This window comes from Peromyscus eremicus, chromosome 6, assembly GCF_949786415.1.
Source record: "Peromyscus eremicus chromosome 6, PerEre_H2_v1, whole genome shotgun sequence".
NCBI lineage: Eukaryota > Metazoa > Chordata > Mammalia > Rodentia > Cricetidae > Peromyscus > Peromyscus eremicus.
In genome coordinates this window covers 71682972-71701110 of record NC_081421.1, presented here as the reverse complement: position 1 = coordinate 71701110, position 18139 = coordinate 71682972, and the positions used below count along the sequence as shown (strand labels likewise).

Sequence of the window (18139 nt, the reverse complement as noted above, 5' to 3'; positions counted from 1 at the left end):
TTTTGTGTGTGGTCTGTGGACCTTTTTCTGGGTTGGTGAAAGCCGGAGTCGTTACATCTATCTTATTAGATGAAGCTGAATAATGAGGCTAATTCCCAGCAAAACAGCCATAAAATGAAGAGAGAAAACCCCATCCCAGGATTATCTTTAGCCCTTGGTCCAGTTATACGTCAATCTAACTTTTTTTTATGAATTGTTACATGTCATAAATCAATAAATTCTCATTTTTATTTGGGAAAGTCTGGTTATCAGTTGTAATGGATAAGAAATACACGATGCCCTGCACCGGGAGGCATCCCCCTGCCTCTGCTCCTGATCAGTTTTACCCTTCCCCCACAGCCTTTGTTCCCTCTGCTGATTTCATTTGTTTTATTTTTCTGTCTTCTTCCACCCACCCCCCCACCTGCCCCGGGCCTTGCTGAAAGACACAATCCATGATGGCAAAGATGATCATCCACTTTGCTCATCAATGGCCTCCCAGACTCCAAGCATTGGCTCTTGGCACCCAGCATGGACTCCGGGAGATTTGTGAAACGCCACGCCCAGGTGAATTCCTAAGGATTACTGAAACTTTGTAGGCATAAGGGAAGGTCAACACAGCTCTATAGTTAACTGTGGGCCAGCCTCCCTTCTAACAAGACCAAGACGGGGGAGCCATTTGTCTATGTGGAAGGGCGCCCACCATGTGCTCGTGAGGGTGTGCCGGTTCCCAGTGTTGCAGCAGTTTCAGGGAGGGCGCTTTGTCATTCCCAAAGACTGTCCCCAAATGGCAGTGATCCCCACACAGAACTACTTCAAACTCATTTTAGAGCTTTCCGAGTGTTTATGAAATATACTTTTATCAGTTACTGTCTGGATTTTTATTTTCTCTCTCCTTTGCAGTCGTGGGGACGTCAATGAATGAGGAGGGAAGGTGGCCCCGGGTTCTTTTCCTTCTCCTGCATCTTATTCCATAAACAACATGGGCTTCTCTCTCCCGAGGGGATCTTCTCCCTGTGACTTATGTTCCAATCAATTCTCACTGCAGCGCTGCAGGGTCTGGTGCTTGGGTTCTACGTGGCTCCCATCGGCTGCACCCTCAATCTATTGATCGTCTCTACCCAGGAATCTGATGCTTTTACTTTCTGGACAATGATCTGTCCAGATCCCTCTTTAGAGTGGGTGGCTGCCATTTTAGTGAAAAATGACCCTTCTGTACCTGCCTGTCACCTCCTCTGAAATCTCACTGTTACAATTTATTTGGGGGTTGACAGGCCCCTTTAGAGTAATGCTTTCCTCTCCGACATCAAAACAAAGGGTTCCATTCCTTACCCCTTTCCTCGCTAACCATTCCTTCAGTGTTCCTTCAGCCAGCCCTGGGATGGCTCTGGGGGCAAAGGGGCATTCCTAGAACAGGGCGGCACACTGTGTTCACTGCTTGGCCATATCACAAAAATAAAGTATGTGGCCTGGCCGTGCAGTCAGGTTAGGTGGACACTTTCCTTCTAATGGACATGGTCAGGCGCACCACACTTCTCAGCAGCCAGCAAGTCCTATGTTCTTCTCCTACTGCCATGCAGACTCATGACCTAGGGTGTGGGGTGCATCTGTTTGATGGTTCGACTACCTCATTAGTGGAACATACAAGCTCTAAGGAATCTCAAACTCTGAGCACAGAGAAGTGAGCCAGGCCACAGAGCTTCATAGTGGCAGAGAAGAGGTGAGTCCCAGGGCCTCCGGGTCAGTCCACTGCACCATTTGTGACTGTCACCTCCCACCCTAGGTCCAGAAGAACTCAGAATTAAGCACCACTCCGCTCAATCAACTTTGCTCTGAGCCTGGCAGGTAACACCATTTACCTCTCTGCTCAAACCAAGTGCTGCTGGAGACCTAGGGGGCAGGGACGAGGACGCGGGAGATGGACAAACATTCAGGAGTGTTTCTGGGTCTTACTTCACCTTTCCATTGCCACCAGTGCCACCCTGGCCCTCAGCAGGCTCCTACACACACATACCACGATCTAATGAAAGAATGTATGGTCCACAGCAGGGAAGTAGGGGCCGTGTATGGGCAACAGACGGAGGTGGGAGGTTGCAGGGGCTGAGGGGACAGAAGCTCACTCTTGGCTATTTGTTTCTTGGCTCCAAAACTTTACTGGTATGACAAAGACCCAGTGGTCAGGAAGCACATTTCTACTTGTTTGAGACAGCCCAAGGGAAGAGGAATATTAGAAAGGAACACTGAGAGCAGAAGCCACTGTCCCACCATGCTAAGATCTCTGAGACCGGAAGCCACTGTCCCACCGTGCTAAGCCCTCTGAGCCTGACAGTCAGTGCACTGGAGCCTCATCAGTGTTCGCTGCTGCATTTACTCTCAGGGATAATGATTATATCAGCCACCAGGTGAGAGGGAGGAAAAAGGAGCTTCGCCAGGCTGGCAGACGCTTGATTCCTGCTCTATGGCTTGTACTTGCATAGGAAGTGTTGCCACTTGTCACATCGGTTTTTGTCCCAGTTTGAAAATTCTGTAAGAAAATAAACAGACACTTAAACCAAGCTAGTTCAGTGCTGAATTTACCAGAATTATCTGTGTTTTTCTTGGAGTCCCAGACAAGGGCTGGCCATGGTTATTTCAGGAGCCAACGTGGGTGGGATATGGTATTGTTTAGTCCAAACGTCCAGCAATTGCTAGCTGCCCAGCTGTCTGGATGTTGCTCTGTGGGTATTTTGTAGATATTCTTGATACTCAGATCAAAAGGTGTTGAACAAAATGGGCCAGATGAAGGGCTTCCTGGAGCAGAAGATTTTTCCCTTTAATTGCTTTGGACTCAGTCTTCCATATCAACTCTTGCAGTAATTCAGTAATTTCCAGCTTGCCCCCCGACCCAACAAATCTCCACTTCCCATTACTGGTTCTCTGGGGATCTCTGACTATTGCAAACACCCACTTTCTCAAATCACGGCAGATGGTACAAGCTCTGCTTCAGCACTCAGGAGGAAGCAGCATCTGACACAGACCCAGGGGAGGCTCCATTTGTGTGTGGTGCTTGGTTTATTTGTTGTTGTTTATTAAGATTTATTTTTTAGTTTTATTTATACGTGTGTGTGTGTGTGTGCGTGTGCGTGTGTGTGTGTGTGCGCGCACATGTGTGTGGGTGACACAAAAGGGCATCAGGTCCCCTGGAGCTAGAGTTACAAGAGGTTGTGAACTGCCCAACGTGAGTGCTGGAAACCGAACTCCCACTCTCTGTAAGAGCAGCAGTTGCTCATAACTGTTGAACTCACTAGTTTTATGTCAACATGACCCATGCTAGAGTCATCAGAGAAGAGGGAGCCTCAATTGAGAAAATGTCTCCATGAGATCAGGCTGTAGGCAAGCCTACAGGACATTCTCTTAATTAGGGATTCATGGGGAAGGGCCCAGCCCATTGTAGGTGGGGCCCATCCCTGGGCTGGTAGTCCTGGCTTCTGAAGAGGACAGGGTGAGCAAGTTAGGATGAGTAAGCCAGTAAACAGCACCCCTCCATGGCCTCTGCATCAATTTCTACCTCCAGGTTTTTGCCCTGCTTGAGTTCCTGTCCTGACTTCCTTTGATGATGAAGCAGGATATGGAAGCATAAGCTGAATAAACCCTTCCTTCCCCAACTTGCTATTGGTCATGGTGTTTCACCATAGCAGTAGAAACCCTAACTAAGACAACTGCTGAGCCACCCCTTCAGCTCAATCTTTGTGTTTGACATGGTTGCATCAAGGACCTGGGGGTGGCTTTCCTAGCCTCCACAGGCAAGCTCTGAGATGCTCCAAGTTTCTGAGAAGCTCCTTCAAAGACCTGCAAGCCATTTTAACCAACAACGTCATGTCCCAACAATGGGTTACTCACTTAGAAAGGACTGAGCCAGAAACCGGGGAACTTTGGGGGACTGAAATATGTATTTGTAGAAGATGTCCAACTATTTCTGTCCTCAAAATGGAATTCCTCAGTCCTTGTCATCCTGGAGAGGTTGTGGCAGAATGCTGAGTTTCCCCCTAGCTAGTGTCTCCCTGGGTTTTAGCCTGCACGTCTGAGCCTGACACCTGCTCTTATTCCCCATACTCCAGAGACACAAAGGATAGTCGTGAATATGTCCTAATTCAAGGGGCCTATAGTTGGAGCACCAGAACATGATGAAATGGGGACCATAGGCTTGTTGAGTAATTCCTAGCATGGAACCAAGAGCGTGTGCACAAGCCTGCTAGCCTGAAACCTGCCCTGCAGAACTCAGGTTGGCCGCTGGACACGTGCTGTGTAGGGTCCTTTGGTACATCCACTGAGCCCAGAGAAGAGTTGGAAGAACAGCTTCAGGTGACCACGAGTGGCTTACCCATGGGTGGCCACCTAGACTGGTACCCATTCTAATCTCCTCCTGCCTGCCTCCCTCCCACAACATCAAAGGGGGAAGTACTGGGAATGGGGGGGGGGGTGCAGTGTGGGCACACCAAACCCAGGCAGTGAGCTCAGCCTATATATGAAGGCACTGTGTAAACATTAAGGTGACAAGGATTCTGCCTTCTCCCTCCCATAAGGAGACATCTGAGGCACAGAGAAGGAAGAAGTCTGTACCAGGACAGGCAGTTCTGTAAGATGGAGATGCCGTATTTCTACAAGGTCATGCAGAACACAGAGCTCCTGCCCTTGACCCCAAGCTAGACTGAACATAGCTTGTCTTTTTTCCTTCTTTCTTTTTCCTTGCAGCACTGAAGATTGAACCCAGGCCCTCAAAGACACTCGACAATTGCTCTACTGATGAGCTGTAGCCTCCACTCACTTCTTGCTTTTTTTCCCCTAGCATAACGCAGGGTCTCACTACATTGCCTGGGCTAGCCTTGAACTCACTCGGTAGTCCATTCTGGCCTTGAACTTGATGAGGCTCCTGCCTCAACCTTCCAAGGACTGGGATTACAGGCCTGTGCTAGTTTGCAGTCCCCAATGAAATAGTGGGTCACAAAACAGATGATGATACCGAGTGGAGAGCCCCCAAGGAAATGACAAAGGCACACGAGGGACAAAATACCCAGCAGTCCTTCCTAAATAGCAAGGAAACGGGAACCGGTCCTGTCACAGAGAGCAGAGTTCATGCACGACTATGCATAGACAAAAATTCATTCTACGGATACAAGATAGCACTGGGGTACCGGCGGGGGTGTCTCATGAAGATTCTCCCTTTAAGCTCTACCTTTCTTCAGCTTTTCACTAGCCCTGTACCTTCCCCTGGGTTTTTAATTAACTACCTAATTGGATGTTCTCCCCCCCCCCCCCACACACACACACACACACACGTGTGTGGCCGACCTGTGAGCTTCCAGGGAATCTCCGCCTCCCATCTTCCTGTGGAAGTGCCGAGGTCACACACACACACTACCTTGTCCAGCCTTATGTGAGTTCTGGAGATTCAGTCTCAGGGCTTCGCGCCTGCGCAGCAAGCGTACTGCCCCTGAGCCACCTCCCCGACCCCCTGCTTTGGGTTTCCTTGTGTCTGAAGCCTGTGTTCTGATTGCCGGGAGCCGAAGTGGAGCGAAGGGGAAGGGTGGGATAAAAAGACTCAGCCTCCCACTTCTCACAGTTGTGCCACAGGCTCCTTCAGGGTGGGATTCTGCTGACAGGACAGGCCGTGAGGACTTCGTCCAGCGAGAAGCCCAGAACCATGGGGATGCTAGGGGCCTAGGGAAACATCTGGTCAACCGCTTCCCCAAAGCTGGTCTGGCTAAAAGGCAGATATGGAGGGCCTCATGCCATAGGTCCGAGGGTCCCTGGAAGGTGTTCTGTTGGGATGTTCTTCAGTTATCTTTGTGACTTTGAGTCTCTTTTCTAACATAGTTTCTACTACAATGTAAACAAAATGTCCACCTTTTCCCTGGTTGACTCTGGTGGTGGTCTTCTCACTTCCTGAGGCAGCTCACTGTGGGTTTGCACAGTGCTAACTGTTCACAGCCGCCTTGTTTTAGTAGCTCCAACCTATGGCTTTGCCTATACTCTGGCCAACTTGCCTTTCAGAGCAGCAGTGTGGACTCTGCTGGCCTGAGAGATTCCCCTCTCCAGCTGTTTGCCTCTGATGCCTCTGTCACAGTCTGGCGCCTCATGCCCCCTTCCAATGCTGTTAAAAAGTTCCTTCCACTGATGTGGAAAAGACTGCTGAGTGGGTGCAGATGGGTGAAGGTTCACAGACTGTGTGTCAAGGCCACCGTCCTGTAAGCAGTGTTGCTGAGTGAAAGCAGGGTTGGGAAGGAGGACAAGGATGCCCCTTTTGCTCTTAATAGGTTAAAGAACAGATCTGCAGCTTGGAGGGAGGGAAGGGGTACAGGGAACTTACTATTCTTGGGGTTGAGCTCAGCACAGTGCCTGGCTTCACTCTTCGTCGTGGGATTCCAGGCATCGTACAGCTGTGTAGACCCATCAATCCATTGCCATAGCTGATTCTGCAATGACAGAAAACGGAGGGAATGTGCAGCTCAGCCAGACCACCCTCCCACAGCCACACCAGGCCCTCAGTCCAGTGAGATGGGCTTTCATGGGGCAAAGCATATAATGTCTGAAGAATCAAAATTAGGAAAGTCACCCCACTCAGTGACAGAGGGAAACATCACTAATGTTTTAGCATATTTACTTCTGATGGAACCACAATTATCAATGTACTAAAAATACTGTACTCTTTAGAATATATATGTTCAAGTCTTTTGTGTTTATTTCATATTTCCTTATTTATTATTTTATTTTATATTTATTATTTATTATTTTATATTTCATATTTCCTTATTTAACACAAAGATGTACCATAGTCTACCTTAACAATCTCCTATTGACTACTGAGTATATTGTTCCCAGTTTCCAATTACTATGAAAGACACTGCTGTGACTAATTTTGTGAAAATCATTCTGTATTCTCAAAATTATCTCCTTTAATATATTCCAGAATTAGAATTATGGGTCAAACAATGTGACTGTTTTGAGGTTATCAATATCCATTAACAAAGTACTTTCCAAAAACTGCCCACTTGTACAAATTTACATGCTCACTGACTAGGTACAAGGACCATTTTTTCAAGATATTATTCATGATACAAGGAAAAATGTTGATAATCTAAGTCAAATGATATCATTTTAGTTTGCATTTCCTTGATTATTAGCGATAGAGTACAGTTTTAGAACATCCGTTTGTCGTTTTTGTCTCCTAGTCACACATGTAAAAAAAAAAATCAAAGTATAAAAGCATCTCACAGAAATAGATGTAGATATATAGCATGTCTCGGAAAGCAGAGCTTTAACTGGCAACAAAGTAAATACATTAAAAGATATGAAACAGTTGGCCAGATGTGGTTGGCACAGGCCTTTAATCCTAGCACTAGAGAGGCAGAGGCAGGAAGATCTCTGGGAATTCGAGGCCAGCCTGGTTCATGTAGGGAGCTCCAGGTCAGCCAAATCTGTGACACTCTTGTCTCAAAAAGTGGGGGAGCTGGAGAGACGGCTCAGCTGTTCAAAGTATTTGTTGCTTTTGCTGAGGACCAGGCTTGGTTCCCAGCATCCACATGGCAGTTCACAACAGTGTTACCCCAGTTCCAGGGGACCTGATCCCTTCTTGTGACCTCCCAGGTACCAGGCACACACATACATGCGGGTGCATACTCATACATGGACAGTGAAAATATAAAAAATATTTCAAAAGTAAAACTTGTGCAAGTCAAGTAAAGACCACTTAAAGCAGATAACTGAGTATCTGGTATATATTATAGCGAAACAAAAACAAAAACAAAAAGCAATCACTTAGTTTTCTGCAATACTCAAAAGACAAAGCGTGATTTGATTCCTAGGCAAGTGCTGAAGGGTGACTCCACGTTCATGGAATAAGATATCTAAGCATTGGTGTCTCCAGCTACGGCATCGGGATCAGAAAGCAGGCCTTTCCCTCCTGTGTCCCCATTTCCGTTAGGTATAGACACCCCACCCCAAATCCATAAATCCCGACATGCCGTGGTACTTCTCATCGTCCAGTGCTGAGGGAGAGGACAGCAAGGATCCAGAGGAAAGAATCATGAACGATTAAAATAAGTGACAGAATCTCAGAAAAAGGTGAGCTGGAGGTTTTCATCTTCAATCAAGACCTAAAGGCAATGAAATTACTCTGAATCTTCTAGAAGATCGGCTTGCATGCTTTCTCTCTCCCGCTCGGTCTCTCTCTCTCCTTTTTGGGGAGGGTTCTAAAACATTGGTGATTTTTGTGTCTGAAGATCTAGGAGGACATTAACTCAAAGTTCCACAAAACAGAGCTGTTTAAATTATTTCTTCCACTGAGGGAAAGAATGGGGTCCCTGACCTTCAGGCCTTGGTTTTGATCATTGGAGGTGCTTGGCTGAAGGGCTACTACTTTCGTCCTGTTTGTAGGCCAGGAGGCCACTTCTCAGGAAAGGGTTAGCATCTTAGGTTTTCCAAGAGGCTCTATGAGCTAAACATGGGCTTACCTTCTTTGGGTCATGCAGGCCAATCCACACAGGCAGGTTTCTTTGATAGCCAAATATGAACCTTGCTATGACTCGGCCTTCCTTTTTATTCAAGACAGACGCCAGATGGGATCCATGTCCATATGACTGACACTTCAGCTGCAAGGAGAGGTCCCATTATTGATGCCATGAGTATACAGCTCTCTCCTTGAAGCCCTGGTGTGCCAAGCAGGATGGATTGCCCCTGCCCCCTAATCCCCGCCAACAGGGATCTAAACCCCACAGATGATTTGAGCAAAAGCTCAAGGCCAGGGCAGGAGATTTAGGGCCAGAGGAAGTAGACGGAGTCCCAGGGACCTTCACGAGTCACTTCACCTCTCTGAGGCACAAGTTCCTTATAATTACAGAATCTGGGGTTGTCTCGCTCCCTCCTCTCCCCCACCTCTCGCTCACTCCATCTTTCTTCTCGCTCTCTGTCTGCTCCCAGTTATTCAGGTCTCCACTCAATAAGACATTTCATTCTCTGAATCTTCTTTGCTACTTCTCTTGGTCTAATCAAAAGGAAATCACTTTTGCTTACACTGAAATGAAATTTTCTGTTTAGCTGTTACAACCACACAATTCTTCCACATGTCACTTGTTTGTTGAGGGCAAGTATCCCCATGTAGCCAAGGCTGGCCTCAAACTAGTCATGATCTCCTCTCTCAGCTCCCAAGAGATAGGGTTGCAGGAATATTCCACCATGCCCCATTCTCACAGTTTTGGAAGTTGGGAACACAGCCTGATACTCACTAGGTATCACATGGTGAGTACGCCACCCTCGTTCCTTCCCTTTCTTTGTGAGTAACACACAGGACACTTGAGACCACTCTAGGCTTGGATCATGCCACATTGCAGCTCTATGTGCTAATCTGTCACAAGCTGGAGAGACAACATCAATTCTCCACTTACTTGGACTGGCTATTTAGATATTTGGAAATGTCCTACACATAGCTGGAAAGGATAAAATCAAGGCATGTGCATGCTGTGTCAAGCAAGGACACCTCCCATTTCTATTTCTTGGCTTTTTGCCTAGTGTTCCTGAGACCTGTTTCAGGCATTTCCACGTCACGCTCTCTGGTAAGTCTCATAGGGGAATTCAGTTATTCTTTGTACAAGTCCCTCAACTCTTCATGCTCCTTTGATGTGTGTATTTCTGGCTTTCTGAGGGCCATGGCTACTTCCTACTCCATGCAGCCCATTGAGGGTGTGAACACACAGCATCTACATCATCAATGTTCACAAAATTGAAGGAGTCGAGCACATATCCCCCCTCTATTTTAATCACAAGGCTTCTCCTTGGGTCCCAGGAAGAACCCTTGACTTTAATTCAAATGTGATCTGCACCTCTAGCTGAACCCTTTCTCTAAAAGAAACCAACAGCTCCAACTTCTCACCTCAGCCTGAGACCAGCTTCTCAGCTTCCGGAAGTATCCATAGCAGTGGGACTTGTAGAGAAACCATCCTGGAGGACAGCTGGGTCTCAAGACAGCTGTACAGAAACAAAAGGCAGTTATAGATTGTGATGTCAAAAAACTCGGTATGATGATAAGACACATCATACTTGTTTTTAATTTAGAATACCTTAAATCAAGGGAAGAGTCCATTTCAGAAGGACCTTGCTGCACTACTAAAAATATCTATACTGTGTGGGGCTAGGGATCTAGGTAAATTGGTGGAATGTCTGTCTTGCACACACAAATCCCTGAGTTTGGTTCCCAGCACTGTGTACACCAGGTGTGGTGTGCATGTCTGTAATCCTAACACTCAGGTGATGAAGTAGAAGAAGAATCAGGAATGCAAAGCCATCTTTGGCTATACAGTGAGTTTGAAGATAGCCAGGGCTATACGAGACTCATCTCAAAACACACATGCACACACACACACACACACACACACACACACACACACAGAGAGAGAGAGAGAGAGAGAGAGAGAGAGAGAGAGAGAGAGAGAGAGAACAGACAGAGACAGAGAAACAGAAAAACAGAAAGAGAGAACAAACAAAATTAAACCCCAAACTTTTATTATTACTCTTCTCCCAGCCTTCATCAAAGGACCTTTTACCAGGGGACTATTTACTGGGACGGGGAATCAAGCTTTCTGGGAGTACTGAGCACACACTCTGAACCAACAGTAATTCCAAGAAACCCAAATATGACCGTGGCCCAGCTGTCAGAGAAGGAATGAAGGAGCTTGTGGAGCCATTGGAGTTTTGGGTCACAATGTGTGTTCTGGAGGGTCAATGCCACTCAACTGTTACCATTCCCCTAGATCTGGGTGTTTAACTGCAGTAGACAAATTCCAGCAACCGGCAGAATGACACAGCAGGGCTTTGTGGAGTGGACAGACATAGACTGGGAGTTGGGGGCATTGTTAGGAGAAAGAGCCTTTTTGGAAGAGAGTGGGATACACGGCAACCGGGCTGAAATGTGATCACGGGTGGGCTGTGCATAAACAGTGAGGAGAGGAGACTATTAATATTTCAGAGGAATGGGCTGGGCAGAGGCATGAAGGCAGGACTGTGCCTGGTGTGTGCAGAAATAGCAAGCCCCTAACTTTGTCTTGAGTACAGGGGATCTGTAAGACAACATGGCCAACAGGAATTGGAGAGGCCTGCAGCAAAGGAGGCTGTGACTCAGGGAGGCTCCAGCTTTTCCTACTGGCCAGCTGGCAAGTGCCTCTGTACGGGAGCTGGAAACTGAGAAAACAGAGGTGAGTGGAACAGCAGAGGGACTGGTGACCCAGGGGATGCCAGACTAGCGGCCTGAGCCCTGGGACAATGTGGCTGCACACCTGCACTCTAGCCCCGTGCTAAGGTCTTTCCCGGGTCAGATGGCTGGCTGTGTGTCATTTATTTACTTCACTCTTTGTACTGTTTCATCTACTGCCTCTAACTCTCCAGAGCCTCCACACTGATTTCAGATAAGCTCCCTGCTCCTTAGTGGTCCCTCCCCCACTTCCTCTTCCTCTGCCTTCCCACCCCCACCCCCACCCCGCCACCTCATGTATCCCAGACTGGCCTTAAACTCACTATGTAGCAAAGGATGACTGAGCTTCTGATTCTCCTGCCTCTGAGATCACAGGCATGTGTGGCATCATTCTTGGTTTTACAAAGCAGTGGGGGATCAAAACCAGGGTTTCATGCATGTTAGATGCACCCTCTACCAACTGGGCCATGCTGCTAGCCCTTACGCCTTTCTCAGCTCAATCTCCTTGTCCCATCTAGCTGCATCCTCCCAGGCACCAATCCCAGCTAATTTGGAACACAGTGCTTCTTACAGATCTAGACCTATTGCACGTATGATTGAATCTGTGAATGATGGATAATCAGTAACCGAGCTAAGAAATGGAAGGGAAGCATATTAATTATTTTTCTTATTGTTGTGAAAAAAAGCAACTGGAGGAGGAAAGGGTTTGCTCTGGCTTATAGTTTGAGGGGATACAGTCCTTCAAAGCAGGAAAGGCCAGGCATCACGAACACGACGTAGTGGTTATGCTACATCTCCAAGCAGGAACCAGAGTGAGGTGGACACTGGTACTCAGCTCATTTTTTTTTTTTTTTTTTTTTTTTTTTTTTTTTTTTTTTTTTTTTGTATTCAGCCCAGGACCCCAGCTCACAGGATGGTGCTGTCCACGTTTAGGCTAAATCTCTCTTCTGAAGTTAACCCTCTCTGGATAAACCCAAAGGTGTGTCTCCTAGGTGACTCCAAGTTTAGTTGACAATGTAGAATAACTGTCACAAAAAGGCTCTGAGGATGACCTGCAATAGACTGATACCAAGCAGCAAAGATCCTCATTTATTTCTACTGTTAGAAGAAGGAACACACTTCTACATTAAGTAAAAGGAAAACGTTTATTCCACTGCGACCCTGGCTGCAGCCACCATCGCCAGCCTGGCCTGTGCTGGGCATCAAGCTAAGCAGTTTACTCGGGCTTTATTTTTATCAAAATAATTCAGGAAGATGAAACAGGATGAAATGGTTACCTGGCAAAAAGCCTCACACCAGAAAATAGAAAAGCTACACTTTAGATTCAGTTTTACGACCTAAAAAACCCATGTTTCTACCAGGAACCCTTCTGACCTTTGATTTATGAATATGCAAAAATGAGAAATTAGAAACTTAGTAACAAATGATTACAGAGTTAAAAAGCAAAGGAAATCTTAATTTTTGAATCTAACACTAAGTATTTTTCTTTTCCTAAAAAAAAAAAAAAAAAAAAAAAAAAAGCTATTGAAAGAGTGTCTTGCTATGTAGTCCAGGCTGGATTCCAACAGATGTTCCCGATTCAACCTTCTGAGTGCTAAGATTATAGGAAGGCGCTAAAGCCTGAGGAACCAAAGCTTTGTTGTTGTTGTTTTGTTTTAGATCATAGAAATTGAATTGTGAACATGATGGCTTTGGAAACCAAAGCTTTTTAAGGAGCTTTGTGCTTTGTGTTGGCTAGTTTTGTGTCAACTTGACACAAGCTAGAGTCATCAGAGAGGAAGGAGGGAGTCTCAGTTGAGAAACTACCTCCATAAGATTAGGCTGTGGGCAAACATTTTCTTTTTCTTTCTTTCTTTCTTTTCTTTTTTTTTTTTTTTTTTTTTGGTTTTTCGAGACAGGGTTTCTCTGTAGCTTTGGAGTCTGTCCTGGATTAGCTCTGTAGACCAGGCTGGCCTCGAACTCACAGAGCTCCAGCTGGCTCTGTCTCCCAAGTGCTGGGAATAAAGGCGTGCGCCACCACTGCCCGGCTTGCAAACGTTTTCTTAATTAGTGATTGATGTGAGAGGGTCCAACCCATTATGGGTGGTGCCATCCCTGGGCTGATGGTCCTGGGTTCTGTTAGAAAGCAGGCTGAGAAAGTCATGTGGAGCAAGCCAGTAAGCAGCACCCCTCCATGGCCTCTACATCAGCTCCTGCCTCCAGGTGTCTACACTGCTTGAGTTCCTGCCCTGACCTCCTTCAGTGACGGACCACGATGTGAAAGTGTAAGCCAAATAAACCCTTTCCTCCCCATCTTCTCTTTGGTCATGGTGTCTTGTCACAGCAATAGTTAACCCCAGCTAGGGCAACACTGATCATCGGTTACTGTTCTGAAAAAGTTGAGTAGCGAAATGGGCTCACGTCGGGAAGGATCGTCAACACAGCACTGGGAAGGGATATAGTTTCCAAACTAATGAAATCTACCCATCGGCTCCTGCGTCTGAGCGCTTGCTCCCCAGCTGATGGCGCTGTTTTAAAAGGCTGCAGAACTTTTAGGAGGTGGAGCTTCACTGGAGGAAGTGGATCCCTAGGGGCGGGCCTTGGGTGGCCCAGCCTCACTACTTGTCAACTCTCTTCTTCCTGGCCATCTGACCACATCGCCCTCCGGCCACCACACCTTCCCCATGGCAGTGGACGGTATCTCTCAAACTGTACGCCCAAAGAAACGCTTCCTTCCCCCGAGCTGCAATGAGAAAAGTAACTAATACAGGAGGCGTACCTCTTAACCTAATGCTGCTGAGAATGTTCAGGAAGAGAGGCAGCAGAAGCCAAAAATCTCCAACCCTAAATGTGAGGACCTGGGGGCTGGACACACCACTGGATAATCGTGTAAAGGCACCTGCCACTGAGTGTGAGTACCAGAGTCTGGAAGACACTGCTCCCGCACAATTCCCTTGGTTCTCTCCTGTGACCTGTAGCGAATCGGCTTGGTATTCTGTGGGCAAACACACGGGCAAGATTCTCTTCCACCACGGCATTCGCTCCCCCTGACTTGAGGTTACAAGAACAGCCGTCTTGGGGCACAAGCAGAGGATCCAGTGGGGTCAGAGTGTAGAGACCTAAGATCAGGATGCCTCCAGCCAGGCAGTCCACACTGCCTCTCCCACCAGGTTCTCTGCTCCTCCGTGTCGCGTCTGCGTCAATCTCTCTGTCTTTTCGATTCCTCTCTCTCTTTTGCTTTTCTCCCTGTCTTTGTCTGCCACTCTAAGCCCCTCTGCCTCGCATTCTCCCCTCCCCTCTGCCCCTCCTCGTCCGTTCTCACCTTAGCCCAGCCTTCTCGCAGTTACCGACATGCGCCCCCTGGTGGCAACATTTCAGCCGCTGGAAATGCTTCTGAGGTCCTGAGTTGCAATGCTTTCTACCATGCCACACATTTACCACGCACTCCTTGGTACCAGGTCCTGCTCTGGGCAGTTTTACTAATACTCTAGAACCCACCCCACCCCCTATTAAGTAGTTCTTGATATTACCACCACGTCCCAGACGTGGAAAAAAAAAAAAAGGCAGAAAGAAGTTGTTGTGCCTCACACTCCCACAGCAAACAAGAAAGAGCTAAGATGTGACCTAGAGAGTGTGGCTCAGAGCTGAGGCTCCAGCCATCTTAGCCATGCTCAAACTACACTGAAAAAAACAAACAAACAAATAAATAAAAGCACCGCAAGCCACTCACATTTACTCATATTTAACAGCCGGACTTTCCCGGAGAGATGCGTGTGGTCACTGGAGAGAAGAGAATGGTTACTAGCCAGGAGTGTGGTGGGACCTGGGACAAGGCACTGTTGTCTCAGCAGCCCAGAATCTTTCACATCTCTACCCAAAGTGCCAACATTCCTCTTTGCTGTGCATGGGGTGACAAGAAGGGACAGGTCCTAGCATCCAGCCTCCACGGCTCTCTAGTGGTCTCTCCCAATCTCTCATAACTCTGGTTCTGTGTCTGCACAATGAACTAGCAGCACATACTTCCCCACAGGGTTGCTTGGAGGGTTGGTGGGATAATGCATACATAATGCATCCACAGTGGTGAGCATGCTGCCTAGCACATAGCAATTGTTGAATAGACCACAGTTTTCTTGTATGATATGGGGATTGGTATGCGGAGCTACACCCTAACTCATGCCTTTTTTCTTTTTTAAACCCAAGACACGGTCTGTTTAAGCTTCCAAGACTGGCCTTGAACTCTGTGTTGGAGGCAGGTCAGGGCTCTGAGATCATTCTGCACCATTCTCGTGAGTAGCCAGGATTCCAGGCATGCATCATCAGACTCAGGTAGAATTATAACTTTTAAAAACCATCGCCATTATTACGATAACGAGGTGGAATATTACTGAAAACACTAACCAAATGTAGTTCCCATTGTCTCTAAATGTTTCCCTGTTTCTCCTCATTGAGTCACAGGCAGCCACAGCCAGGGCAAGAAACCATTGAGGAGACAACAGAGTTATGATCTTGGCCATCAGCCTCTGTTGTAAGAGAAAATCAATTTCTAAGTTCTCTGAATCTCCTCTAAATGCAGGATTAGATTTTTTCCATAAGCTGTTGTGCAAAGAATATATGGGATCTGTCTTAAGCACAGTTCTCAGGAATGTAACAATCAACAGAAAGTTTTTCTACAGCTGGGAAGAAGATCTGTCTGGAAAAGAGCCATGGAAGGACCCACGGTATATGTTTTGGCTCTGTCCACTCCTGGGGAGAGAACCAAAGAGATTAGTGAAGTCCTGGGAAACAGTTGAAGAGTCTTATCGTATTCTTCAGAACATAGTCAGGGTAAATGCCAAGCCCTTAAGGGACACCAGAGGTCAGGGCAGCCCCAAAGCTGCATACAGACATGGCTGGGAGGCAGCTCAGTGGGGTCTGGGGACAGCTCCTGGCATTCTGTCCATTCTTGCAGGGTGCAGAAATGGTGGTTGAATTCCTGGGTCCCGAGCAGCCATAAATGGTCAAAGAGCTGGTGGCTAGAGGCAGATGAGGGGTTGGGGGCAGTGAGTACCATACAAAGCCATGTCAAGAGTAGGCTATGGCCAGGACCACAGCCGTCAATGGATGACCCCCAAAGCACTATTTCTCCTGACCCCTCACCTTGGCCAAGCCCGCTCAAGAAGTTTTAGGCCTCAATGGATCTTTTAGTGGCCTCTTTTCTCAACAGAGGTGATGCTCAACCAAGCAGTTCTCACACTGCCACCTCCACCTCCCAGCGAGGCTATGAAGGACTGGGGGAGAGATGTCCAAGACTCGGAGTTGGCCAGAGCACCACATAGTCTGGCGGTGTGACGTTTGGCAAATCTGTCTTTCTCTGCGCTCATTTTCCTCATTGATTCAACAGAGCAGTTACGTCAGAGGAGCCCACATTTCATCTCCTTCCAGTCCTAATATTTCATGGTATTTTTTTTCTCAGCATCCTTAAACTTTCCTTGTCCTGTTTCCTCTACTGTAGATCCAATACTGTCCTGGCACGCTCCCTGTCCTTGATGATTATTCTATGAGTGTGCAATGGCCATCTCTGCAACTAGGTTTTCAGGTCCCTGGTAAACTAGACCTTGTAATATGCTCAACTAAGAGAACAGTGCATAACTGTTTGGACATTGTGATTATGGATCTCAGCTCCAGACAGTCTGATGCCTGTCAGGTTCCTTAAACAGTCTCTCCATCACTCACAACAAACTTGCAAAATGTATTCCGCAATCCACAATTTTAAGTATGGCTTACAACCATCTTGGGGTGGCTTTATTTGATCGTAGAGCCTTTGACAAGTCACAAGATTTTTCCTTCTTTGATATTTCCTTCCTGAAACGCCTGAGGGGGTGAGTGGGTGGTGTGATGTGTGCCCTCTGTGTTTGCTGGCTGTGGCTGCCTTCCCATAAGTGACTGAACTCACCACTCAGGACTTCAGGTCCAGTTACACAGCTCATCAGCAGGAACAGCCAAACACATTTGGGAGCCATCTTTGTCTTTCCCTGGAGATGATACTTCGATGCTTTAATTCCAAGGCCCTCAGAGCTCTTTCCAGTTTGCCTTTAAAGTCTCTGGTATCTCTTAGATCTGCAATTTGGACCAGAGAGAAGGATGCTGGAATTTAGATATCACAAATCTAAAGTAGATTTCCAAGTAGATGCAACTTTTACAATGAAGATAATCTCAAGGTTAACATAGGGATGTTGAACATTTAATTTATGAGGTTTTATTCTTACCTTCAAGCCCCCCCCCCCCAACCAATGTCAGAGCCCTAACTTCAGCAGGCAGAAGTGCTTAGCAGTCTGCGTAGATAGATAGTTTGGGAATCTGTTATCTCCAGGAGAGTCAGCAGAGGGCGACCTGGGCACATTTCCTCCCAGGTGATAGATAATAGGCCTTCTGAAGTCCCAGAAATGTAACACAGTGGTTCCAATACTGAGATTTCTTTGAATGTTGAAGGTAAAGTAAACAGATGGCCCAAATACAGTTACAGATAAGAAGACTGGGGTTTTCAAGGACTGGGTCATTTGCTCTGTGTCACCGGCTGCAACCAGATCTGTCTCTTTAACCCTGTTGATATCACTTTAAATAAAAAAGCTTTGCTAGTCTCCCCCTTCATTGTCAAAAAAATCCCACGAATCATTAAAATATCAACATAGACCAAGAACTGGGAAGTGAGCCCATGTCCCAGAGATAAGCAGTTCAGTGAAGAGCGTACAGACACCTTCCTAGGCCCCATGTATAGTTTTATGTCAATTAAAGTCAGTTAAATCACACTGCCTTGTAACCCAGCTACTCCTCAGACACAGACCAGCCACAGAGGACATTCTTGCAGTCACGGTTCTTTGTTCATTTTCTCTTCTCTGTTTGGTACGAACTCACTCATTCTGCTAAGTCTGTCGTCATTTTGAACCCCCGGCTGCTAAAAGGCTCGCCTACCCATCCTATTGGTAG

At 46.9% G+C, this 18139-nt stretch overlaps 1 protein-coding gene across 1 annotated transcript; it reads right to left on the bottom strand.

Annotated features, from left to right (window-relative positions):
• Positions 1 to 2135: 2135 nt before the first annotated feature.
• Positions 2136 to 17269, bottom strand: Reg4 (regenerating family member 4). The gene is made up of 5 exons (XM_059264903.1): positions 17109 to 17269; positions 9884 to 9978; positions 8469 to 8606; positions 6326 to 6431; positions 2136 to 2503 (listed from the first exon to the last, which is right to left on the bottom strand). Exons 1-5 carry the CDS (start codon positions 17173 to 17175, stop codon positions 2436 to 2438), a joined length of 474 nt encoding a protein of 157 aa, XP_059120886.1. The 5' UTR covers positions 17176 to 17269; the 3' UTR covers positions 2136 to 2435.
• Between the last annotated feature and the right edge of the window lie 870 nt (positions 17270 to 18139).